Below are 26,304 nucleotides of genomic sequence, written 5' to 3'. Positions count from 1 at the left end.
AACGCTGAAAAGAAATGTCTCATCTTTACCATTATGCCTTTTGGTGATCAGTTCATCTTTTGCTCACTTAACTGTTCACAGTAACAGACATTTTCAGCAAAGGTGCCCAAACTTTTGCATGCTATTGTGTATATATATCTCAGATGGCTCATAAACGAGCTGCTGTGGTCTTTTTGAAAGCACACCACTCTCTGCCATCCTTGACGCCTCTGCCAGGCTTTTTTGTGTCCACCTAGTGATGTCTTGTTGCCATGTTTGTGGGGGTCTGCTGCTTCATCTCTTTCCAGGTGCTTTTCCTTGGATAATGACTTTCTCTAGTCCTTCATGTCAGATGGCATGGCCGAAAAACCCCATCTTTCTTTTCGCAATTTGTTCTCTGAGCATCATCTTGGTATTCAACGTTTCTAGAACCCAAACATTGGTTCGATGCTCTCTCTGAGGTTTAAGCAAGCGCCTGTATGCCCACATCTCAAATGCATCTACTTTCTTCTCAATTTGCTTGGTCATTGCCCATGATTCGCATCCGTAGGTGGCAATAGCAAGTGCAGTTGCTCTGATAATTTTGAGCTTTACGTTACTGATTGCTTGGTTCTTCCAGATGGTACTTATGCTTTGAATTTTGTTCTTCGCAATGGCAAGCCTTCTAATTACTTCCTGCTTACACTTTACCTCGGTGTTAATAGTTGAGCCCAGGTAAACAAATTTTTCTATTTCTTCTAATGTAACTCCTAAGTTGATGTTGGTTCTGCCATCTCTGTTTGGGTCGATTACCATTATCTATAGTTATCGACACCGTTCCACAATTATCGACATCCAGATGATTATGAACATAAAAATGTTCTCCAAATGTTGAACCCACCTCATCATCGGGGGAAGAATCTTGACAAATGCATCTTGAGGTGCTCGTTTTGATAAGGATGAACAAACATCATCCAGAATTGCTGAAATCCAGAAAAACCTTATTGAAGAGTCCAAATATAATTCCAACAAATCTTTGTGGACCCCTTCAGCAGGTGAATTTCAAGTATTAGAATATTTCATTAATAACTGCATAAGAGAAATTGGCACCATGGGGGGAAAAAAAAGGCTCCACTAAAACCTCAATCTACCCAAAGAAGAACAAACAGCAGTGAAAAATTTCAGCAACAGGAAAGACATTGTGATCAAGCCAGCAGGCAAAGGTGGGGCGGTTGTTGTCTGGAGGAAAGACCTTTCCGTTAATAAAGCAGAGGCACCAGCTTCTCCATGCCTCTTTTCCACCAAATCAGTTCCAGGGCTGGTTCGGAGCCGGTGCTGGTTCACAACTCGTTCAACTTGCGAGCCAGCTGAGAACCAGTTTGCTTTTCCATCGCTCACAGTGCTAAGGGAAGTCACGTCATTACGTCGTTGTATACGTCAGTTACGTTGTTGTATATGTCATTACGTCGCTACGTTTACATAAACCTTGGCACCAGAGGTGGAAAGAGTACTAAAATATTATACTCAAGTACAAGTACTGTTACTCTGATGAAATTTTACTTAAGTACAAGTAAAGTTACCAGACAAAAAATCTACTCAAGTAAAAGTAAAAAGTAGATCATTTTAAAATGTACTTTGAGTAAAAGTAAAACGTTACTTTTAACAATGGGTGTTTTCTGCCTCCATTGTGTTGTGCAAAAATGAAAAAGAAGAGGAAACAAGGATATATGTACATCTCAACCCAGATGTTTTATTTAAAGGGATAGTTCGGGATTTTTGACATGAATCTGTATGGCATCCCCATCAATAGTGTCGTGCAAATACACTGACTTACCCCTGACAGCATCCTGTGAGTCCAGTTCTTGTCCAGTTTTGGTCCAGACGAAAGTAGTCCGGCAAGTTTGTTGGGGTCACGAAAGTAAAACATTTTTCGTCTCAAAACAGTATGTGTTCAAAAGAGTGAGATATTTGCATCACAAAACCGTTGCCAAATAAAAAGTCAGATCTCGAAATCTCTTGGCACTATTTTCTCTCCCTTCTTATCACTGCGCGCTGCCGGCTTCATCCAGCTGCGGCTCCAGCTTCAAGGATAAGCTGGAGCCGCATAAGTAGGAGTCCCGGCGGGTGGTTTGTATTCGATTCGTTTATATCCCGACCTTGTCAGCTGTCAGATTTATGTTCATGGACCCGGTAAGCTGGTAAATAATATTTATTTATTTTTTTCTTTACCAAATTGTAACAGAAAACGAGAGCGCCCGAAAGGGAAAACCAAGCCGAGCCGCCTCACGGCTGTAATGCAAATTGCTTTCCTCCTCAGTATACAAGTGCGCTTCCATGGCAGGGAAAAAGAAACTACCACTGCTGCCTATGTAGTGCCCTATTTAAACAAATAGGAGTCATTCAGGATTCAGCCATGACATGGAGCAAAAACATGGCTGAATCCTGAATGAACAACTTTCGTCTGGACCAAAACTGGACAAGAACTGGACTCACAGGATGCTGTCAGGGGTAAGTCAGTGTGTTTGCACGACACTATTGATGGGGATGCCATACAGATTCATGTCAAAAATCCCGAACTATCCTTTTAATGGTGGATCATCTCTGCTACAATCATTTCTATCTTCTGTTCAAAACCCACAAGGAAAATAATTCTGGATGTCCCATTGTTTCAGCTTGTTCTTGTCCCATAGAAATTATTATATCCTGTTTTTTTTTTTTTTTCCAGTCCATTGTTCAGTCTTTACTGATCTTTGTCAAAGACTGTTCACTTTGCCTACAAATTCTTAAACACTTCAAAGAACAGTCCCTGGAAAACAACCTTTTTTCTTTATTTTTGGTATCGACATCAAAAGCCTGTGTACAGTCATTCCTAATGAGAATGGATTGAGAGCCCTAGACCATATGATCAGGGTTTGTGTGAGCACCTAACTGCTTCAACTACAATTCCAGGTTTTACTCCCAAGTAAGAGGTGCTAGTATGGACACTAAATGGGACCATACTATGAACCTCCCTTTGTGGGATTTGTTGAGCAAAAGTCCTTTAAACAATTTACAGGACATGTACCCACACTATTTCTTACATACATTGATAACATTTTTGGCATCACTAACTGCACAGTTGGGGCATTCCACATTTTTTTTTTTTTTATTTCTCCATTTCATCCAACCCTGAAGTATTACTTTCCCTGAAATGAGCCTATTTTTAGACATACAATGGGGGGGAGTTAGTATTCAACACGTCATCTATTTTTCCTATTAAACATATTTCCAGTATAACTATTCACATGAAATGTTGAGCAGGCATTGGTATTAACAGAATAAAACTACACAGCAAAAGGAATTGGGTCATTCCACGTCAATTCAATCGGGGCCCGCGCACTTGGGTCTCAAAAAATTTTGAAAAAAATCACCAGATGTACCCATGTTACCTAGGAGAAACACTGTAAATTTATTTGAATGTAAGATGTATACTTTCCATGTTACAGCCAGTTTTACTGGGGGAGGAGGGTGTCAATTTTGTTCAGACTTTTTTTTTTGTTTTAAATTGTGACCACAATTATGACACATATATAAAATATATGAGGTTCTATGTGTGGTATGTATGGATCTGTTAATATACAGTATACAGTGGTACCTCGGGTTATGAACTTAGTTCGTTCTTTGACTCCGTTTGCGAACCGAATTAATTTTTCCCATTGAAATTAATGTAAATCCAATTAATCCATTCACCGGCCCCAGAAACATAGTTTTTTTGTAACTTTTTATGGGTTTATGTGTGGAAAAAATACAGAAAGGAATTAAAGAGAACCTTAATTATAGAAAAATACAGTAATACTAAAATAAAACAATAATTGTACAGTACACTTTTACCTTTGTGGTTGATAGTTGCATGGCGAGATCAGAAACACGAACACCACGTTCATGTTTAACTATTATTTCCTTCTTCGTTTCAACAGTAATACGTTTAGGCTTCTTAACAGCACTATCACTAACACTTTTCACTTTCTTGGGAGCCATAATGAGGGTTAATTTAATGCAAAAAGTAAAAACGAAATCGTATCAACACAACACAATGGCGAACAATGTTCACAGCGCGCCACCTTGAGTGCAACTGATGCTGCTACACGCCTCACGTGGTGCAGAAGCCCGCCAATTTGTGCATTCGTGCATCAAAGCATCGTTCGTGAATCAAAGCAAAATTTGTTTGGAAATGGTGTTCGTAGCCCAATTTGTTCGTGAATAGGAACGTTCGTGACTCAAGGTTTGACTGTATTCTATAGAATATACTCTCTTAAAATATACTAGCTTATACTCTTACTCAAAATGAAGATGCTTTCCTCCCCATTGATTCTCAGGAGGATATAAGCCAAGTAATTATTTTTTCTTCACTACTTTTTGATTTTATCTTGTTTATATTTACACTCTAGGTGCTTTTAAGAGTAAATATTAACGTAACTAATTTAGCACATTTTATTTCAAGGTAACTTTCTTGGATGGTAGTGATCTCGGACTGAGCAACGCCTTGAAGTTGAAGATGTTGCGTTACATTGTCATCATCTCTGTGCTTCTCATGATGGCTGTAAATGTCCAAGGTGAGGTGTCTTTCATATACCACTAAATATTACAGCTGCAGCCTCCCCACCTTCTCTCTCTCTCATATATATTAGTGCTGTCAAGCGATTAAAATATTTAATCGCGATTAATGTTGCGACTGTCATAGTTAACTCGCGATTAATCGCAATTTAATCGCACATTTTTGTCACATGAAAAACCATTGTAATTCTCTTATCAGCATAAAAAAGTGAATGGGCTTACTCACCGTTCGAACTACGGGGGTACTCGGGGGATCCGAGATCCCCTGAAACAGACATGAGATCCCTTGAAAACATGATTTGGGAAATGTTGGGGGGTCTCTAAAATATTGGCAAAATGATGTTTATTGACATAGCAATCGTGTGTAACGGGAAGCATTTGCATATCCAAAGTGAGCGCGCGATGGAGAGCCGTGCTCTGAGACAAGCGCAAGCACCCCCCCAAGGGAAAATAAGGGACCCCCCCAAAAAATATCGGCATAGTTCGAACACTGGTTGTACCAATGTTTTTTTTTATTTTTTTTTTTATTGCAGAGCATAACACGTCTTGTCACAGCCACTGCAAAGTGGGGCTGGAGCCGCCGATGGGAAAATGAAACCAGCCGAGCACCGTGGCTCTTCGGGGGAGGGCAGAGGACTCTGGCTGTGCGGGGCGTGGCATCATGTCACAGAGCGTTAATCTCGCGATAAAAAAAATTATCGCCGTTAAAATTGAGTCAAGTTAACACGTTAATAACGCGACATTTTTGACAGCACTTATTTATATATATATATATATATATATATATATATATATATATATATATATATATATATATATATATATATATATAAGCAAACAAACAAGAATGCTCTGAGAGCACAATATCCCCCGCTGGCAACTAGGCCATAACTCTGGTAAAATGCGACTGAATTGAACGAAATTGCAATATGCATATTACTGATATATAACACAGAATCCTCACAAGTTTTGTGAAATTCCTCCAAAAACTGTGAGAGGAGTTGATTTCAGGAGGTGAGTACCCTTCCCGGGACAGATGGATAGGCGGACAGACATCGCCACGGCGTAATCCCCCTTCGGGCCTTTCGGCCAGTGGGGGATAAAAATGTTAGCATCATTATTTTAGTTCAATTGAAGGTTTACAGCTTAGTGTCTTCTAACACCCTGCCTGTTTTGAGTTAGGATTTTAGAAGCGGGCAAAATGCAGGATGTTCAAAGGATATTTGGATTTGATTCAGTCATATATTCTCTAATCACCACTAATGTCTGATATGTTTTTGTCTGCTCAGCACAGTGTGGGAAACCTGCTGTTGGAGAAAACATGATTTTGATTGATGGATTAGATCAACAGACCTTTCCAAATGGATCCTCTGTAAAAGTCAAATGTTCCATTGGTTATATACCTGAGAGAGCATCAGCTTCCAGATCAATGACCTGCACTGGAACACAGTGGAGTGACCTCGCACTTCAATGCAAAAGTAATTTGTCAACGAACATCTTTTTAGGTTGCGCTTTAATTTGTGCAGAGCTTGAATCACTGGTTTGCTGAAATGACATGTCCTCTAACAATTTTCAATAACCTTTTTATGAATGTTGTGTTTCCATTTTCCAAACTAGTCAAAAATCCAAGAAAATGTCTATTTACTGCATATGCATTTTTATCCAGAAAGATCCTGTGGCAATCCTGGCGAGATTCCCAATGGAAAGTATTTGTTTCCAGAAGGAATTCTTTTTGGTGCAACAATCACAGCACAGTGTAATGAAGGGTAAAATAATTTTTCTTTCTCTCTCTCTCTCTCTCTCACTCACTCACTCACTCACTCACTCACTCACTCACTCACTCACCTCCCCTTTCCTTTCTGCTCTGCTCTGCTCTGGACTGGTAGCACCTGTCTGGGTTCCAGCTATGGGTTAAATAGTGCATCACCAATAAGGCGCTGGCAGCAGGGTGCTTTTCAGTGCAGTGTGGCGGATGAACCCAACAGGGTCAGTGGCATGCGGAAGAGCCACTCAAATGGCCAATAGATAGCATCACTCGGCAAGTCAGTTGTCACTGCAGGCAACTTCCATACCCATCAGGTCTGTGGCACTTTTGTGCACCACTTGGCATCAGGTCTGGAGGTCCAGAGAGACAACATGATGGGGGCACAACATTGTTTGTCTTACCCTATTGTGCAAGGTGCTTTGTTAGGAGAGGAGAATAGGGAAGCCCCATGGCGATGGTGTAAATCTGAGCTCACAAAACCAGTCATTCCATAACAGCTCTACCAGGCCATTCATGCCACTGCTGCGGATGACTGTCACTCTGGTGCAGGTCTTGCAGCCCATCTGTGTTTCTGCACATCCTTATAAAGCAGTCATCATCACTAGCGATGGACAGCTGATGATGTATACGTACATTTATGTGCTTGTATGTGCTTAAAACATGCTATGTAATGTACCTGTAGACAAATTGCACTTAGTGCTTACAGTAAATAGTTAAGTAAATTCCTATATATACATTTATTTCTGAATCAAAATGTGGGAATTGGCCAAGACTAAATTAGGGAGAATAAAGGGAAGAACATTTTATTCATTTTAATTTCTTTTACTTGCCCAATATTTTTGCTCAAAAGTGCATATAATGGTGATTGTGAACATTAGAATAGCCTGGAAAGCATATTTTGAAACAAATGTCTATTTGCAGTTATCGGCTTATTGGAACCAGAGCAACTAGAAATTGCAGAGAATCAGGTTGGGATGGGAGAAATCCTACATGTGAAGGTAAGGGTATATTGTCACTTTTACACTTTTTTTCATTTTTTAAAACTAGTTTTTTGCTCTCTTTTACCACCCACAGTTTTCTATGATAGTTTATTCAACTTTTCACAATTTAGTCAACATTCTTTTACCAGCTTGGCCAAGGTTTGAGAGGAAGATGACCCAATGTTGCAAGCTGACCTTTTAAATTACTTGCATGTAATTTCTACAACCCCAATTCCAAAAAAGTTGGGACAAAGTACAAATTGTAAATAAAAACGGAATGCAATAATTTACAAATCTCAAAAACTGATATTGTATTCACAATAGAACATAGACAACATATCAAATGTCGAAAGTGAGACATTTTGAAATTTCATGCCAAATATTGGCTCATTTGAAATTTCATGACAGCAACACATCTCAAAAAAGTTGGGACAGGGGCAATAAGAGGCTGGAAAAGTTAAAGGTACAAAAAAGGAACAGCTGGAGGACCAAATTGCAACTCATTAGGTCAATTGGCAATAGGTCATTAACATGACTGGGTATAAAAAGAGCATCTTGGAGTGGCAGCGGCTCTCAGAAGTAAAGATGGGAAGAGGATCACCAATCCCCCGAATTCTGCACCGACAAATAGTGGAGCAATATCAGAAAGGAGTTCGACAGTGTAAAATTGCAAAGAGTTTGAACATATCATCTACAGTGCATATAATCATCAAAAGATTCAGAGAATCTGGAAGAATCTCTGTGCGTAAGGGTCAAGGCCGGAAAACCATACTGGGTGCCCGTGATCTTCGGGACCTTAGACGGCACTGCATCACATACAGTGAAGGACAACCCAAGTTGTTATCAGCGCTCAGTTCAGAAGCCTGCATCTCTGATGGTATGGGGTTGCATTAGTGCATGTGGCATGGGCAGCTTACACATCTGGAAAGACACCATCAGTGCTGAAAGGTATATCCAGGTTCTAGAGCAACATATGCTCCCATCCAGATGACGTCTCTTTCAGGGAAGACCTTGCATTTTCCAACATGACAATGCCAAACCACATACTGCATCAATTACAGCATCATGGCTGCGTAGAAGAAGGGTCCGGGTACTGAACTGGCCAGCCTGCAGTCCAGATCTTTCACCCATAAAGAACATTTGGCGCATCATAAAACGGAAGATACGACAAAAAAAGACCTAAGACAGTTGAGCAACTAGAATCCTACATTAGACAAGAATGGGTTAACATTCCTATCCCTAAACTTGAGCAACTTGTCTCCTCAGTCCCCAGACGTTTACAGACTGTTGTAAAGAGAAAAGGGGATGTCTCACAGTGGTAAACATGGCCTTGTCCCAACTTTTTTGAGATGTGTTGTTGTCATGAAATTTAAAATCACCTAATTTTTCTCTTTAAATGAGACATTTTCTCAGTTTAAACATTTGATATGTCATCTATGTTCTATTCTGAATAAAATATGGAATTTTGAAACTTCCACATCATTGCATTCCGTTTTTATTTACAATTTGTACTGTCTCAACTTTTTTGGAATCGGGGTTGTACTATGGAGGAACATCACTGATTTTCTCCAGACTCCAAAGGTGTTAAAACACCTTGGTGTGAACACTAAGATGTATCCTGCACCAAATCATTTAGTGTTTTAAAATATGATGACATGAACATCCTTTCAGCCTGAGCTCTGGTCTTTTTATTTTCGTAGCATCTGTTCCAGAGACTACATTTTCTCAAACAATATATAGGTAAAGAAAATGAATTGTGATTTGGTGCTTCCATAATTTGTGACTTTGAAGGAAGGATTTGAAGACTGTTATTGACATTTAGCATTTAGTGTTCTATAGTGGGTCTAAAAAGTCTGTATAACCCTGTTAAAATAGCAGGTTTTTGTGAAATAAAAGTGACACTTAGATAAGTCATGTCGGGTCTTTTTTCACCTTTAATGTGAAATTGCAAAGTAAATAAATAAAGTGGAAAAACAGTCAGGTTTTTTTAGGGAGACAAAAAATATAAACATTGTTCTTTTGGTTAAGCCATTCCTCAGTTGATTTGCATATGTCGTCCTCGTCCTCATTGCCAAAACTGATCCGGGCTTGAGGCGAACCATGTTAGGTTAACTTGACCAGAATTGCAGCAGTAGGATGGCCAGTTCCTTTCTGCCCACTCTTACACACATTCACACCTATGGGTAGTTTAGAGTAGCCAGTTAACCTAAATGCATGAAAATTGACTGGTATTTGTTGCTATTCATGATTTCCTTCACCTTGATGAGCCCCAATTCTGGCTGAAGTCCAAAAGCAGCCCTAAAGTATGATGCCACCACCAAGCTTCTCCACGGGCCTGGCGTTTTTTTTTTTTTTTTTTTTTTTTTGGTGGGCCTGGATGTTTTTTTTGTGAGAAGGGGCTTTTGTCTAGCCACCCTGCCCCATTGGTAGCTGTCATTGGGCTCTTGGCAGCCTTGCAGATAGATTTTTGTTTTGTCCTTTTATCAGTTTTTGAGTTCTGTTCTGTTCTTGGTAATGTCACTGTGAGGCCCTGTTTTCTCCACTTGTTGTTGATGGCCTTCATGGTGTTCCATGGTACATCTAATGCTTTGGAAAGTCTTTTTTTATACCCCTCTCCTGATCAATAACTTTGGACAAGTGAGAATACCGTACATATTTTGTAAGCTCTTTGTGGACTCTGGTGTCAGCAGTCAAATGAAACAAAGATGTCAAGAGAATCCTACAGAAACAGCTGATCTTTATTTGGGGTTAATCAGAATATTTCCTCTTCAGTATTTGTCTAGAATATTTAAAGAATAACTGCATTTTCATTATTATTATTATTATTATTATTATTATTTTATTTTTTATTTTTTCAGTGGTGAAGTGTGAAAAGCCTCCCACTATAAGCGGTGGAGTGTTTGAACCAGATCTCGATGCATATGATTATGGAGAAGGAGTCACATACCATTGTAATAGAGGTCTGGATCTTATTGGATCTTCAGTAATATCATGCTCTGGTGATGGAACTTTTCAGCCTCTTCCTCCTCAATGTCGGGGTGAGTTCCAGTCAGTTCAGCGTTTCAAAAATATTTAAGTAAAAATAAGAACAAAAATCCTGATTTTACGTTTTAACGTTCATCATGATTATTTTATTTTAATCTCATCTCATCTCATTATCTCTAGCCGCTTTATCCTTCTACAGGGTCGCAGGCAAGCTGGAGCCTATCCCAGCTGACTACGGGCGAAAGGCGGGGTACACCCTGGACAAGTCGCCAGGTCATCACAGGGCTGACACATAGACACAGACAACCATTCACACTCACATTCACACCTACGGTCAATTTAGAGTCACCAGTTAACCTAACCTGCATGTCTTTGGACTGTGGGGGAAACCCATGCGGACACGGGGAGAACATGCAAACTCCACACAGAAAGGCCCTCGCCAGCCCCGGGGTTCGAACCCAGGACCTTCTTGCTGTGAGGCGACAGCGCTAACCACTACACCACCGTGCCGCCCCATTTTATTTTAATAGTTACAAAATATATTTTTAGCCCAAACAGCTATAAGGAATTTAAAAAAAAAAAAAGTGGCCTCTGTGGTGGGTTTTATTTTTTATTTTTTCCCCCCTCTCCAGATGTGTCCTGTGAGAGACTGGTCATCCCAAATTCATCTAGAATAGGAGGAAAATCACCACCTTATAAATATAACAACTTTGTCCAGTACCAGTGTGATGAAGGCTACAGAATGGAAGGGTCTGGTTACCTGACCTGTAAGGAAAATGGGTGGGATCCACCTCCTCCTCGGTGCATTGGTACTAATAATTTAATGTTTCTGAATAATATACATAATTTTATATTCATGCTGTGAAAGTCTAAATGTCAGGTTAAAAGGGTGAAGGAGCTTCAACACATGGTTACAAAGTTGACCTGTCTGTGAATTTTTGTGCATATGAGACCTTGTTAAAGTCTCTCCTGGTTTTTGCTCTTTATTTTATCCAGAGATCACCTGTGATTCACCATCCATCAGAAATGCAGTTATCGATGGAAGCTCATCACCTTACAGATACGGGGTCTCAGTCCAAATCAGGTGTACTGAAGGTTACAGGGTAGAAGGGTCTGGTTCCCTGACCTGTGGGGAAGATGGATGGAAGGCACCTCTCCCACAGTGTGTCGGTAAGAATAATCAATGATTTTGAATATTTTGTAGAATGTTTTGTTTATTTTCCCCAATATTTAAGAAATATGCTCATAATCCAGAAAGATTTATTAGCATTTAGATTTATTTTTAGAAATGCTAATAGCAGAATGCCTCCTTCATGGTCAAAACTATCATTGTTTTGTGGTTTTGGATAAGAGGTTTTTCCTCCTGAATAGTTTTCTCACTACTTGTGCTTAGTGTTTGAAATGACACATGAAGGACTTGGTAATTATCTGATGAGGTGTGTTGGCACTTGGGAACTCTTAAAGATTGTGTTGAGTGCTTCTTGTATAGAAAGTGAGAAACTAACAGAGGTCTAAGAAACACCAGTAGACTGTAGGATACAGCAAACTCCTAAAGGTAGGCTCAGGAGATACAATGAAAGTCAGCCCTGTTCCACATGGTCTTGCGGTCCTTGTTCAACTGTACCTGTGAGGTCCATTACACACGGTCAGCAGGTGACATCCACTTGTGGATTCAGCAGAATATTTGTTCGGATTAAGAAATACTGCAGTTGAAGTGATCAGTATATGAAAGAACTTGCTGTACTATAGCTTATGTAGAAGAGGCTTTGTTGTGACTTTTTGCAGCCAGTCACATGCATTTATATAAATAATTTTTTTGAAGGAAGCTCATTGAGAAAGGAAAAATTAAACACAGACTTCAGAGTTCCCAATGCAGTGTTCCAGCTGGCTTTCCAAGAGGGCAAAGCGCCAGTGATTATCGCAGGCAATTTTGCACGCATCACTATAGACTATATCATGCAAAATTATCCATACTGGACAACTATGCAAAGTGGATTACTTCTGTAAAATAAAGTAAGCAAATCTGAAACTGCTAAGTTAACCAGTTGAATACAATGCTTCATAATGTCATGTCTGCGTACATAAGGTCTCTGAGTGAGCAGTGCGTGCCACAAGGACTAATTACGATAGGTTTTTCCCTGATCAGAGCAGTGTCACGGCCTGAGCATGTAAGGACTCCAAACACTAATAAGCAAGCTAATAAATCTAGCTTTGATCATACAGTGGTATGCAAAAGTTTGGGCACCCCTGGTCAAAATTACTGTTACTGTGAACAGTTAAGCAAGTTGAACATCAAATGATCTCCCAAAGGCATAAAATTAAAGATGAAACACACTTCAACATTTTAAGCAATATCAGTGTATTATTTTGGTTTTGTACAATTTTAGAGTGAAAAAAGGAAAGGAGTAACTTGCAAAAGTATGGGAACCCTAGGAGATTTGAGCACTCGGATCACTTTGACCAAGGTCTCAGACCTTAATTAGTTTGTTAGGGTTATGGCTTGTTCATACTCATTGTTAGGAAAGGCCAGGTGATGCAAATTTCAAAGCTTTATAAATACCCAGGCTCCTCTAACCTAGTCCCAAAAATCAGCAGCCATGGGTTTTTCTAAGCAGCTTCCTACCACTCTGAAAATGAAAATGGTTGAGGCCCACAAAGCAGGAGAAGGCTACAAGAAGATAGCAAAATGTTTTCAGGTTGCCATTTCCTCAGTTCGAAATGTAATTAAGAAATGGCAGTTAACAGGAACAGTGCAGGTCAAGATGAGGTCTGGAAGACCAGGAAAAATTTCAGAGGGAGCTGCTCGTAGGATTGCTAGAAAGGCAAATCGGAACCCCCACTTGACTGCAAAAGACCTTCAGGAAGATTTAGCAGACTCTGGAGTTGTGGTACATTGTTCTACTGTTCAGCGACACCTGAACAGATATGGCCTTCATGGAAGAGTCATCAGAAGAAAATCTCTGCTGCGTCCTCACCACAAAATTCAGCGTCAGAAGTTTGCAAAAGAACATCTAAACAAGTCTGATGCATTTTGGAAGCAAGTCCTGTGGACCAATGAGGTTCAAATGGAACTCTTTGGCAGCAACAAGCAAAGGTATGTCTGGAGAAAAAAGGGCACAGAATTTCATGAAAAGAACACCTCTCCAACTGTTAAGCATGGGGATGGATCAATCATGTTTTGGGGTTGTGTTGCAGCCAATAGCACAGGGAACATTTCACGGGTAGAGGGAAGAATGGATTCAATGAAATTCCAGCAAATTCTGAAAGCAAACATAACCCCATCTGTAAAAAAGCTGAAGTTTGAAGAGAGGATGGCTTCTACAAATGAATAATGATCCTAAACACACTTCCAAATCCACAATAGACTACCTCAGGAGGTGAAAGCTGAAGGTTTTACCATGGCCCTCACAGTCCCCTGATCTGAACATCATTGAAAATCTGTGGATAGACCTCAAAAGAGCAGTGCATGCAAGACGGCCCAGGAATGTCTCAGAACTGGAAGACTTTTGCAAGAAAGAATGGATGAAAATTCCTCAAACAAGAATTGAAAGACTCTTGACTGGCTACAAAAAGCGTTAAGCTGTTATACTTGCCAAAGGGGGTGCTACTAGGTACTAACCATGCAGGGTGCCCAAACATTTGCTTCGGGTCCTTTTCCTTTTTTGTCATTTTGAAAATGTAAAAGATGAAAAATTTGTTTTTGCTTAAAATATAAAGGGAATGAGTCATCTTTAACTTTATGCCTTTTGGAGATCATTTGATGTTCAACTTGCTTAACTGTTCACAGTAACAGTCATTTTGACCAGGGGTGCCCAAACTTTTGCATACCACTGTATGTCTGTATTTTGCACAAATCACAGAGAACATGGTGCATTGGGAGTGTTCATTTTAATTCATATTGGCGCAAAAATATTAGAGAATATAGATCTGCAAATCATCATGACCTAAAATGAGTTCATGGGCCAAATACGGTATAGACCAATAGTTTTAGGCCTATTGACCTACAGCAACCTAACTGTAAAGAGCTAATATTTTAGATTGAAATGTTAAAATTAACATTTAGATTTAAATGGCTGCACCATGAAGTCTGGGGAGCAGCTGAAGTCTTGTATCAAGCAAGAATGGACAAAAATTCCAGTTGCAAAACTGCAACAATTTGTATCCTCAGTTCCCATCCGATTAAAAAGTGTTAGTAAAAGGAAAGGTGATGTAATACAATGGTAATAATGCCTCTGTCCCAACTTTTTGAGTGTGTTGCAGGCATCAATTTCTAACTTTGTTTATATTTACAAAATACAATTAAGTTGGTCAGTAAAACTATTAAGTCATGTTTATTTGTATAGCGCTTTTAACAATAAACATTGTCGAAAAGCAGCTTTACAGAATTTGAATGACTTAAAACATGAGCTAATTTTATCCCTAATCTATCTGGGGGGGAGAGAAAACAAGTTGTTAGGTACGGCCAATGTCACCTGAATAAGTAGGAACAGTATACAGTGTTCAGCGTAAATGAGTACACCCCCTTTGAAAAGTAACATTTTAAACAATATCTCAATGAACGCAAACAATTTCCAAAATGCTGACAAGACAAAGTTTAATATAACATCTGTTTAAAGGGCTGATGACACGTTTTTGACATCTTTGGCGATGTTTTATAACATAAGTAATTCCCGATGATCCATATATTAATTCACGAAGGCGCCTATTTTACAAGTTATGATAAACGCGGCTATTTGGGCAAATTTGACGGGGCTGCAGCACCCAGGAGATGAAAGAGGAGGAGGGGCTATATGACGTCAGCGAAAGAACCTTCCTCCTAACTTACCAGGTTGTTGTTGATGCGGCAGGTGTTCAGTTTATCATTTTATATATATATATATATATATATATATATATATATATATATATATATATATTAGTTATTATGCCTTCGTGTTGTGTTGCCGGCTTTTGCTCCAAAACCCACATGGATGGGGTAAGTTTATTCAAGTTTCCCAGAGATCCCGAGCTGCATGCGAAGTGGGTGAAGCAAGTCAGGTGCACTCGTGACAAGTGGGAGCCCTCACCAACATCCGTCCTGTGCTCTGAACACTTCGATTTGGATTGTTTTGACACCCTTCCCAGCTTAAAAGAATCTCTTGGGTGTTCAGTTCAGCACAAACGTGTGTTACTACCATCAGCAGTGCCTACAGTATTCCGGAGGGGGTCTACTAGTAGCTATGCCGGATCCAGCAGTCGCCTGGGACAAGGCGACTCCTCCAAAGACAGTCCTCCTGTCAGAACATGTGTTGAGAAACGACATAAGATAAAGGTACATAGAGCTATAGAGTGCTCCGACATGATGCTAAAAATAGTAACCATGCGGTCTGCGCGGCCATCTTGGAAGTGACTCGCTCCAGAGCGCTCATAGAGTACACATCATAGAGTACACATTCATGATAGTCATAAATGTAATCATAAAGTCGGCGTGATATCAGTCATGTATTTGCTTGTGAAAGCTTGCGGCTTTCATGTAACTGCCGCCTAGCAACGAGAGGCAAAGGGTAAAGAGGGTAGGCTATCATAGATTCTATTCGGAAGAGATCAATACATGATTGCTTAAAAATTAGGTATTTTAACAATTTGCATCTGTTTTGTGATTATCGTGACACTTGTGTGTTATATAGAACTGTATGTCTTATCAGCACATCGAGGATCTTCCACCGGAGGCTTTAGCAAGTACTCGTAGCAACACTACACTTTACCCTTTGCCATGCGTTGTTAGGGAACGGTAGCAAGTACCCCGATGACCGACTTCAAGAATATGTAGAAAAAATTTAGAAATTATACTTTCCAAAAGTCATTTGAGCTTAGTGTATTGCATTTCCATTTATATTGTAGGTTCTTGCTGATGTTTTTGCGGAGTATAACGCAGCTGCTGAATCAGAAGCTGCAGAGTTTGTATGTACTAGTTGTGAACATTCACATTATTATCACTCATTTATTTAAAATCAGATAAAATCATACCATTATGATCACTGCTTAAAGTACCAGTATTTGGTTGTTCTTTTGTTCAGAGGAAGAGCGAGCACTAGAGAGTTCACCGGTGTTTTCATGCGCCATTTCCATTGAGTAGAACAGCCAGTGAACCGCAGCGTGTTCTTCCGCTGACGTCACAGCATGGCCGCGAGACACGGACCCAGTTTTCTTGCGCTGTGCAATTAAAAGTTGGATATTCGCGTAACAGCTTCTTTTCACGTAATTATAACAGAAATCTAACATGTTTGCCATGTTGTATAGTTTAAGAAATTGCATAGAGTCATGTTCGTGTCATCAGCCCTTTAACTTATAACGTGAAAGTAAGGTTAACAATATAACTTAGATTACACATTTTTCAGTTTTACTCAAATTAGGGTGGTGCAAAAATGAGTACACCCCACACCAAAAACTACATCTAGTGCTTTGTATGGCCTCTGTAGGTGCAATTAGTAATTAAGTGATCAGTCTCATTAAATCAGTCTCATTAAGTCATTAAATCAGTCTCATTAAATAATACCTTTAATTTTGGTGCTTAATAATAAATTACCAAACAGCTAAATTATGGTATATTCCAAATTATTATGATCACTTACCGTATTACACAACTCATATGCACCTTGGAATTCTTTGAGGTTGGGTACTTCAAAAATATTGGTACAACAATAAACACAGTTTCAAAAATAATTGAATTTATTATAACAAAGATAAAAATGAATAACGTCAGTTGAAATATATACAAATGATATATACTTGATGAGCGTGTGTGTGTGCGTGTGTTTTTTTTATCTGAGGTATGTGTGTCACCACATGGAAAAGAATTAGCTCGGAGTTGCTAGCTAAGATGTGTTTGTGTGTGTGTCCACGTGGTGTAGGCCTTGTGACCTAAGCAAAAGGTTAGCCTAGCTTGCTAACGAGACAAAAGAATGCTAGCTAAGGTGTTTGTGAGTGAGTGTGAGTCCACGTGGTGGAGGCCTTGTGGCCTAGGTAAAGACTAGCGTTGTGTTGCTAGCTAAGCTAGCTTATAACACTACTAAATCCACTGAAATCTTAATGTGGTCAAAATATGTGTAATAATGAAATTAAAGTGTTAGAAAGGGAAAGAGAGAGCGAGCATGCAAAACCTTATCTATTAAACAACGACTGAGAGAACATAGAGCAATTATGGAACACAAAATCAGTGTGCACACTTAAACAGTTCCGAGTTTAAATTCACACTACTTCATAAGCTAATTCCTAAGACTAGTCTTTTTGCCCAAAAATTGTCAGTCTTACTTCAGTATCTTGCTTATAGCAAGATTATGGAGATATGTTCCAAGACTTTTGGAGTTTCACCGTTGTGAAGCACGTGAGTCGCTTCCGTGGAAAGCAGAGGATTTCTTGGTCCGACGCGTGGTCACTCGTGATGAAAAGAGAGTCTCTGATCAGAATAATGTGCACAGTGCTTTAATTAGAAGGATCCGGTCGCTTCTAACTCTTAAATTAAACTGCTTGGGCGGCAGTTCGCAAGTACTTATAAGGAACAAATGAAAAACCGGTTGTAACTCGACTGAGTTAAAAATCGCGTGATTCTGGAGTCTACTGTGGCCAAGGGTAAACAAAAAAACCACGCTGAATTCTTTCTTCTTGCAAGAAAGAAGTCTTTTCTTGGGTTTTCTGGTGCAGGGTATCTCTTTGTGTCCGGACGGCTTGAAGTCCAAGACGAGAGAGAGAGAGAGTGTGGCGTGCCTTAGTTTCTTATGCCTTCCTGGAGGATGTGACGTAGGTGATCCCGCCCAGGCGTGACGTAGGTCAACGCGGAAGTTGGCTGATGGGAAATGTAGTTTCTTAAAGGGACTGTGTTGTAGTTCTTAGACGGACTGTGTTACCTACACCTCCATGATTTTTAATGACAGCACCAAGTCTTCTAGGCATGGAATGAACAAGATGGCGACATTTTGCAACATCAATCTTTTTCCATTCTTCAACAATGACCTCTTTTAGTGACTGGATGCTGGATGGAGAGTGATGGTCAACTTGTCTCTTCAGAATTCCCCAAAGAAAATAATTTCTTTACACCACAAAGGTGAAGGCTACAAGAAGATCAGCAAAGCTTTACTTATCAGTCAGAATACTGTAGCAAAAGTGGTACAAAAATTTAAGAAAGATGGAACTGCAACCATCTCACAGAGATGTCCAGGTCGTCCACGGAAGTTAACACCTCGGCAGGAGCGTCTTCTGATGAGAAGGGTTGAAGAAAATCAGCATGCAAGTCCACTGCAGTTATCTAAAGAAGTAGAAAGCCAAACTGGGGTGACTATTTCCCGTGACACAATACGGCATACTCTGCAGAGGAATGGCATGCATGGATGCCGTCCACGAAAGATGCCTTTCCTAAAGCCCGGGCACAAAAAAGCCCGCCTAGAGTTTGCCAGGGCCCATGCTTACAAAGATGAAGACTACTGGGACTCTGTACTCTGGAGTGATGGGACCAAGATAAATGTTTTCGGAACTGATGGCTTCAAAATTGTATGGCGTCGCAAAGGTGAGGAATACAAAGAAAAATGCATGGTGCCTACAGTGAAACATGGTGGTGGCAGTGTCCTTATGTGGGGCTGCATGAGTGCTGCTGGTGTCGGGGAGCTGCATTTCATTGATGGCATCATGAATTCACAGATGTATTGCTGTATACTGAAAGAGAAGATGCTGCCATCACTCCATGCCCTTGGTTGTCGTGCACTTTTCCAACATGGTAATGATCCTAAACACGCATCTAAGGCCATTGTTGGATTTCTGAAGAAGAACAGGGTGAAAGTGATTCAGTGGCCAAGTATGTCTCCTGATCTGAACCCAATTGAACACCTATGGGGAATTCTGAGGAGACAAGTGGAGCATCACTCTCCATCCAGCATCCAGTCACTAAAAGAGGTCATTGTTGAAGAATGGAAAAAAGATTGATGTTGCAAAATGTCGCCAATTTGTTCATTCCAAGCCTAGAAGACTTGGTGCTGTCATTAAAAATCATGGAGGCCATACAAAGTACTAGATGTAGTAGTTTTTGTTGTGGGGTGTACTCATTTTTGCACCACCCTAATTTGAGTAAAACTGAAAAATGTGTAATCTAAGTTATATTATTAACCTTACTTTCACGTTATAAGTTAAATAGATGTTATATTAAACTTTGTCTTTTCAACATTTTGGAAATTGTTTGTGTTCATTGAGATATTGTTTAAAATGTTACTTTTCAAAGGGGGTGTACTCATTTACGCTGAGCACTGTACATATTGCACTGAGTACAAGCAGGGACTCCGGCAAAACTAACTATGACAGCATAACTAAAAGGGGAGAGCCAGAAGGTAACACAGCACACAGGCATGAGGGGCCCCGGGACATAAAGCAGCCAGCCACTACACCGTCAACAAACTCGAGTGAGCAAGTGAGTGGGGACTGATAGCATCCATACATCCCAGTTTACCAAAACACTCTGTCTGAGGACCCTCCAGATCTACACTTTTACCTCATAAACACCATTAACAAAAGGCTTGACTAAACAGATATGTTTTCAGCCTAGACTTAAATCCTGAGACTGTGTCTGATTCCTGAACATTACTTGGAAGGCTGTTCCATAACTGTGGGGTTTTGTAAGAAAAGGCTCTGCCCCCTGATGTAGCCTTCACTATACGAGGTACCAGCAAATAGCCTGCACCTTTTGATCTAAGTAGGCGTGGCGGGTCATAGAGGACCAGAAGTTCACTTAAATCTTTTCTTTGTACTTTTGTCAGTTAAATAAAGGTTCATGTGAATTAACAAATCACAGATTTTTGTTTTTATTGCATTTTTGGAAAATATCCCAACTTTTCTGGAAATGGGGTGAGTATAATTGGCAAAAATATTCGTGTGAGTAATGATTGTGATTTTGTAATTCTCCGGCAGAATCACAAGAATGGTAAGCTATCGTGAAAGCACACTATGAAACACAACCTGAAGTTCATGAAGTCTTGAGGTTTGTTCCAAATTCTGACTTTGGCACCCTTAAGCCTTCAATTGCTGTAAGACTATAAATCATAAAAATGCAAATTTGAAGGTCAAAGGAAAAATGTTTTTAATTTTTTCACCGAGTGTCTAAATCTAAGGAACCACAAATAAGTCAAAAAGTCTAAATGTCAGGTTAAAAGGATGAAGGAGCTCAGACACATGGTCACAAAGTCAACCTGTCTGTGCATTTTTGTGCATATGAGACCTTGTTAAAGTCTCTCCTGGTTTTTGCTCTTTATTTTATCCAGAGATCACCTGTGATTCACCATCCATCAGAAATGCAGTTATCAGTGGAAGCTCATCACCTTACAGATACGGGGTCTCAGTCCAAATCAGGTGTACTGAAGGTTACAGGGTAGAAGGGTCTGGTTCCCTGACCTGTGGGGAAGATGGATGGAAGGCACCTCTCCCACAGTGTGTCGGTAAGAATAATCAATGATTTTGAACATTTTGTATAATGCTGTCTCATCTCATTATCTCTAGCCGCTTTATCCTGTTCTACAGGGTCGCAGGCACGCTGGAGCCTATCCCAGCTGACTACAGGTGAAAGGCGGGGTACACCCTGGACAAGTCGCCAGGTCATCACAGGGCTGACATATAGACACAGACAACCATTCACATTCACACCTACGGTCAATTTAGAGTCACCAGTTAACCTAACCTGCATGTCTTTGGACTGTGGGGGAAACCGGAGCACCCGGAGGAAACCCACGCGGACACGGGGAGAACATGCAAACTCCGCACAGAAAGGCCCTCGCCGGCCACGGGGCTCGAACCCGGACCTTCTTGCTGTGAGGCGACAGCGCTAACCACTACACCACCGTGCCGCCTTGTAGAATGCTGTTTCGGGGTTTTTTTTTTTTTTCCACTTCCCATATGCTCCTATCCAAGAAAGGTCTTAGCTTCAGTTAATGTGAAGCTTTTTATAATTAGAAATATAGACATGCTAATAGCAGAATCTCATAGAAACAAGTCAAGGTCTTTTATCATTTCAACCATATACTGTTAGTACAGTACACGATTAAAATGAAACATTTCTCCAGGACCATGGTGCTACATGAAACATCACAGGACTACAAATCTACATATAACATAAAGTGCAAGAGTGCAGTGGATGCAAACATTGCAGACAATAACTACATACGACATAAAGTGCAGACAGTGCAAAAACGACAACTAGCACAGACAGTCCAGTGCCAACCAGTACCTGTTACTGTTAATCTGCGGAAAGTTGAGTGTGTGTATGAGGTAGTATGTTTAAAAATAAATAAATAGATGTAAACATTGTGTGTGCAATAGGCATTGTAAACACTGTCAAATGTAATAGTGCATTATTGTTCACTGTGCAAAGACTACAGTGGGGGTGGTGTAAGCAGCAATCTGTGAGAATCAGCCCAGTCCCTCAGAGTTGAGGAGTCTGATGGCATGTGGAAAGAACCTGGCTGTGAAGGCCCGAATGCTTTTTTCCAGATGGCAGGAGGGTGAAGAGATTGTGTGAGGGGTGCATGGGGTCATCCACAATGCTGGTGGCTTTCTGGATGCAGCGTATGGTGTAAATGTCCTTGATGGAGGGAAGAGAGACTCCAATGATCTTCTCAGCTGTCCTCACTATCCGCTGTAGGATCTTGTGATACAAGACAGTGCAATTCCCAAACCAGACCGTAATGCAGCTGCTTTGAATGCTCTCGATACTCCCTCTGTAGAATATTATGAGGATGGGTAATGGGAGATGGGTTTTCCTCAGCCTACGTAGGAAGTAGAAATGCTGCTGGGCTTTCTTGGCTGTGGAGCTGGTGTTGAAGGACCAGGTGAGGTTCTGTCCCAGATGAACACCAAAGAATTTGGTGCTCTTGACGTTTTCCACGAGTGAGCCGTCGATGTACAGCAGAGAGTGGTCACTCCATGTTTTTCTGAAGTCAACAATCATCTCCTTTGTTTTGTACACGTTCAGAGACAGGTTGTTGAGACTGCATCAGTTCAATAGCCATTGCACCTCCTGTGTGTATGCTGACTCATCGTTCTTACTGATGAGACAGTCGTGTCATCAGCAAACTTGATGATGTGATTTGAACCGTGCATTGCTGCACAGTCGTGAACAGCAGTGGACTGAGCACACAGCCCTGGGGGGGGCCCCCAGCCATGGATGGCTGTAGTATCATCAGGATTCATATTTGCAATCTCCTGATGGAGTGAACACTTTTGTCGCTCTATTGGGGAGCCCAATATGAATTAAGCTCACTTGAGCCATTGGGTCACGTAGCAGGCTGGGGTTTTTGGACAGCTCAGGAAAACCAATCAAGCACACTTGTGCGGCTTTTCCACTACCAATGCGGCTGAGTTGGGCTGAGCCGTGCCGTGCTGAGTTGGGCTGAGTGGGGCTGTTGGAGTTGCATTTCGACTACAACCGCGCTGAACCATGCTGGCTGGAAGTGGGTGGACACATTGGGTGGAGTTAGCGAAAGTGGGTGGACGTCATGTGATGTCGTTAGGTGGCGCAAACAGTGACGACAGTGACCTTTTAAGCGGTAGTCTCACGACCCGGATAGTAAACAATAAACATGGAGGACATGGAGTCGTTAGTGTTGTTGGTCTTGGTGCTGTGGCTTGTTGTCACCGACAACGCCAACAGATACTGGCAAGAGCGTATAGATGAGGCGAGGCGCATAAGGCTTCAGAAATTCTCGTAATTCGTAATTCTTCTTCTTCCGGGTTTACGGTGTTTACAGATCCCAGCGTGCTCGCGGGGCGTGTGTGGGCATGTGAGGACACTCCTCCTCACCAATCGGTGCACAGGGGAGTATCTCCTCATGCCCCTAGCCCCACTCGGCTCGGTTTGGCTCGCTTCAGCCCTACTCCAAAACCGTGCGAGTTTTGGGTGCTGAGTAGGGCTGAAGCGAGCTGAGTCGTGCTGCTCTGAGGTAGTCGAAACGCGAGCCGTGTCGGGCTGAAGTGAGCTGAAAAAGGGTAGTGGAAAAGGGCCATAACTAGAATATTAGGACCATGCCCAGACAGTTATCAGATAAACTCTATTCCCCGTGACACTGCTCTGAACAATAATGGAAATAAAAACCGCATCAGTCATTATTTGGTTATTTGCTGTTCATAGATTTCAGTTCAGCATTCAACATGATCATTCCTCAGCAGCTAATTGGAAAGCTGAGCCTGAACACCTCCCTCTGCAACTGGATCTTGGAGTTCCTGACTGAGAGACCTCCCAATCTGGACTGACTGAGGTTTCTCAGTCAGGAACTCCAGGATTCAGTTGCAGAGGGAGGTGTTCAGGCCCAGCAGGAAAGGAATAATCCGATGCATGCGCCACACTCGCAGGAAGTGACCTCTTGCTAGTCGACCTTGACACAATTCCCTCACATCAGCCTGGCTCGGCAATTGAGATTTTTGGGAAATGAAGTGTGTGTTTTAAAAAAAAAAAAAAAGAGAAAAGTTTTAAATGGTACTATTCATGAATAACTGCACACCAAATCAAAACTTCTCCTGGCCGAAAATCTTAGGCAACTCCCCAATAAAATCCATTCTAGAGTTCTGATTTTCGTTGCCTCAGTTATAACATCAGTGTGGTGACCAAGATCAGTGATGAGCAGTGGTCCAGTTTCTGTGGTTGCTTTATCACAAAATATGGTGTAGACACAGACAACTAATGGTTTTATTGTAAGAGTTAAACAGCTTATTTTACATTAGGAGCATTGAGAACAGTGTATTATAAATAGCATGACGCAAACACATCAGAATGTGTCCAGTGCAAAGTTACAAGTAGTCTGTTATCACTCAATGGGTTAAAATAAATAAATGAATCTCAGACATGCGGCAGGATTAACACACTTGTTTTTGGTGACTGTTAATAAAACAGTAAGGGTATTGCGTTTGTTTTCTCTCCCATGCAACCAAGTAACTAGCCTCTGAATAATGCGTTAGGGTGACTGTGTTAAATGGTTCTGTTTAAATGAGTATATGCCTTATACGTGCTCAGTCTTGAATCCTTTAAGTACAAGTATGTAGCATTGATCAAATTTGATGTTGGAGGTACAAGCAACATATACAGGGTTTATTCAAGATTAGGACTGCCTGTGTAACAAATTAGAAACTATTTTGAAGTACATTTTAGATCTACATAGGCAAAGTGGTGCAGCAGGTACACTACCGTTCAAAAGTTTGGGGTCACCCAGACAATTTTGTGTTTTCCATGAAAAGTCACACTTTTATTTACCACCATAAGTTGTAAAATGAATAGAAAATATAGTCAAGACATTTTTCTGGCCATTTTGAGCATTTAATCGACCCCACAAATGTGATGCTCCAGAAACTCAATCTGCTCAAAGGAAGGTCAGTTTTATAGCTTCTCTAAAGAGCTCAACTGTTTTCAGCTGTGCTAACATGATTGTACAAGGGTTTTCTAATCATCCATTAGCCTTCTGAGGCAATGAGCAAACACATTGTACCATTAGAACACTGGAGTGAGAGTTGCTGGAAATGGGCCTCTATACACCTATGGAGATATTGCACCAAAAACCAGACATTTGCAGCTAGAATAGTCATTTACCACATTAGCAATGTATAGAGTGGATTTCTGATTAGTTTAAAGTGATCTTCACTGAAAAGAACAGTGCTTTTCTTTCAAAAATAAGGACATTTCAAAGTGACCCCAAACTTTTGAATGGTAGTGTAGCATTGCTGTGCATGTTCTTCCCCTGTCTGTCTGGAGTTCCTCCGGGTTTCTCCAACCTCCTACATGCCAGTATGTGGATAGGTTGCACAAAAATGTGTCTAATTGTGAAGGAATGTGTGAACTTATGTGCCATGGGTGTAACCCGCCTCACACACACTGTTCTCGGTATACGCTCCAGATGCACCACCTACAGTAATCATAAGACAATAAATCCGTTATGAATTGTGGTTCACCTGGGTTTTAAAAGCTATTTCCCCATTTCATCCTTACTATTTGCCCTCTCCATGGGCTTCATTGAGAAACCTGTGACCAACAAGATAGAAGAAAATATAAAAATAAATAAATAAGCTTTGGATAAGTGACCCTCCCAATGAGTCAGCTCATTTTGTGACTTTAGTAGTGAGTCTAAGACATTGGATATGACATGCTGCTTCTCATCTGCTCCACTGAGTGTCTGGAAAATTTCCTGTCGATTATATGCTCTGTGTGGTTCACATCTCTGACTTCAAAGAGTCGTTCATGTATTGAATTGTGGAGATGTGAACTAGTACTGCTTAGCCGATCATTATGATTATGGTGTTACACACCTCCACTTCTGTTCAGAATCTATTGTTCCAGGAGCTTTCACTCCAGTTCATACCTTCAGACATTAATATCGTGTACAATAAAATGAATTGTAAGACATGCACTAGTTGCCAGTTTATAAGGTATTCTGATGGAGTAACCAATATATTGGCAACCAATATCTGTAATTTAGAGAGTCACGACAATATTAATAATATATGAATTATGTTGTAGGATTTATTTATTTATTTATTTATTTGCTATTTTACTTCTAAGTGAGAAATACAACACAATGGGTTGTGATGTTACAGGAAAGTAATAAATGATGGAGTGGTGTTATTAGAGTATGTAGCATGACCCTGTGAAATAATTTAGAAATGATAGTTTAAGAAGGAGTGTATTAATATAAACCTGTGATTTGCCTTGCAGTTGGCACTGTTGTCAGTGCGGCTGTTATTGAAAAGTAATCAACACCTGACCAATTTGATTTGAGAATTCAACAGTGGTACAAAATGTTGTAATACACTGGATGCGTTTTAACCCACTTCTCATGATTTGTTAGGTCATATTGACTAAATCAGGGGTGGCCAACCAGTTGGAGACCAAGAGCCACATTTTTTACTGTATTACCGCAAAGAGCCACATCATACACATGGGCACACGAACATCACCCATCCCTTCCTCTCTCTCTCTCTCTCTCTCTCTCTCTCTCTCTCTCTCTCTCTCTCTCTCACACACACACACACACA

The 26,304-nt window shown here is 40.6% G+C and overlaps 1 protein-coding gene across 3 annotated transcripts in view; it reads left to right on the top strand.

The window, feature by feature from the left end:
• LOC132896550 (complement factor H-like) overlaps window positions 1-26,304 on the top strand; it is a 51,053-nt gene that overhangs the window by 6,397 nt on the left and 18,352 nt on the right. For all 3 annotated transcript variants that reach the window (XM_060937463.1, XM_060937464.1, XM_060937465.1), the window contains exons 2-9: window positions 4,439-4,550; window positions 5,841-6,029; window positions 6,218-6,317; window positions 7,238-7,314; window positions 10,155-10,334; window positions 10,914-11,090; window positions 11,278-11,451; window positions 20,559-20,732. In XM_060937463.1, the coding sequence (XP_060793446.1) occupies window positions 4,493-4,550; window positions 5,841-6,029; window positions 6,218-6,317; window positions 7,238-7,314; window positions 10,155-10,334; window positions 10,914-11,090; window positions 11,278-11,451; window positions 20,559-20,732 (1,129 nt within the window). In that variant the 5' untranslated portion in view covers window positions 4,439-4,492. The remainder of the gene's footprint in view (window positions 1-4,438; window positions 4,551-5,840; window positions 6,030-6,217; window positions 6,318-7,237; window positions 7,315-10,154; window positions 10,335-10,913; window positions 11,091-11,277; window positions 11,452-20,558; window positions 20,733-26,304) is intronic.

Source organism: Neoarius graeffei, chromosome 13 (genome assembly GCF_027579695.1).
Source record: "Neoarius graeffei isolate fNeoGra1 chromosome 13, fNeoGra1.pri, whole genome shotgun sequence".
Lineage (NCBI taxonomy): Eukaryota > Metazoa > Chordata > Actinopteri > Siluriformes > Ariidae > Neoarius > Neoarius graeffei.
The sequence above is the reverse complement of the archived record's forward strand: the minus strand, read 5'-3'. Positions and strand labels throughout refer to the sequence as shown.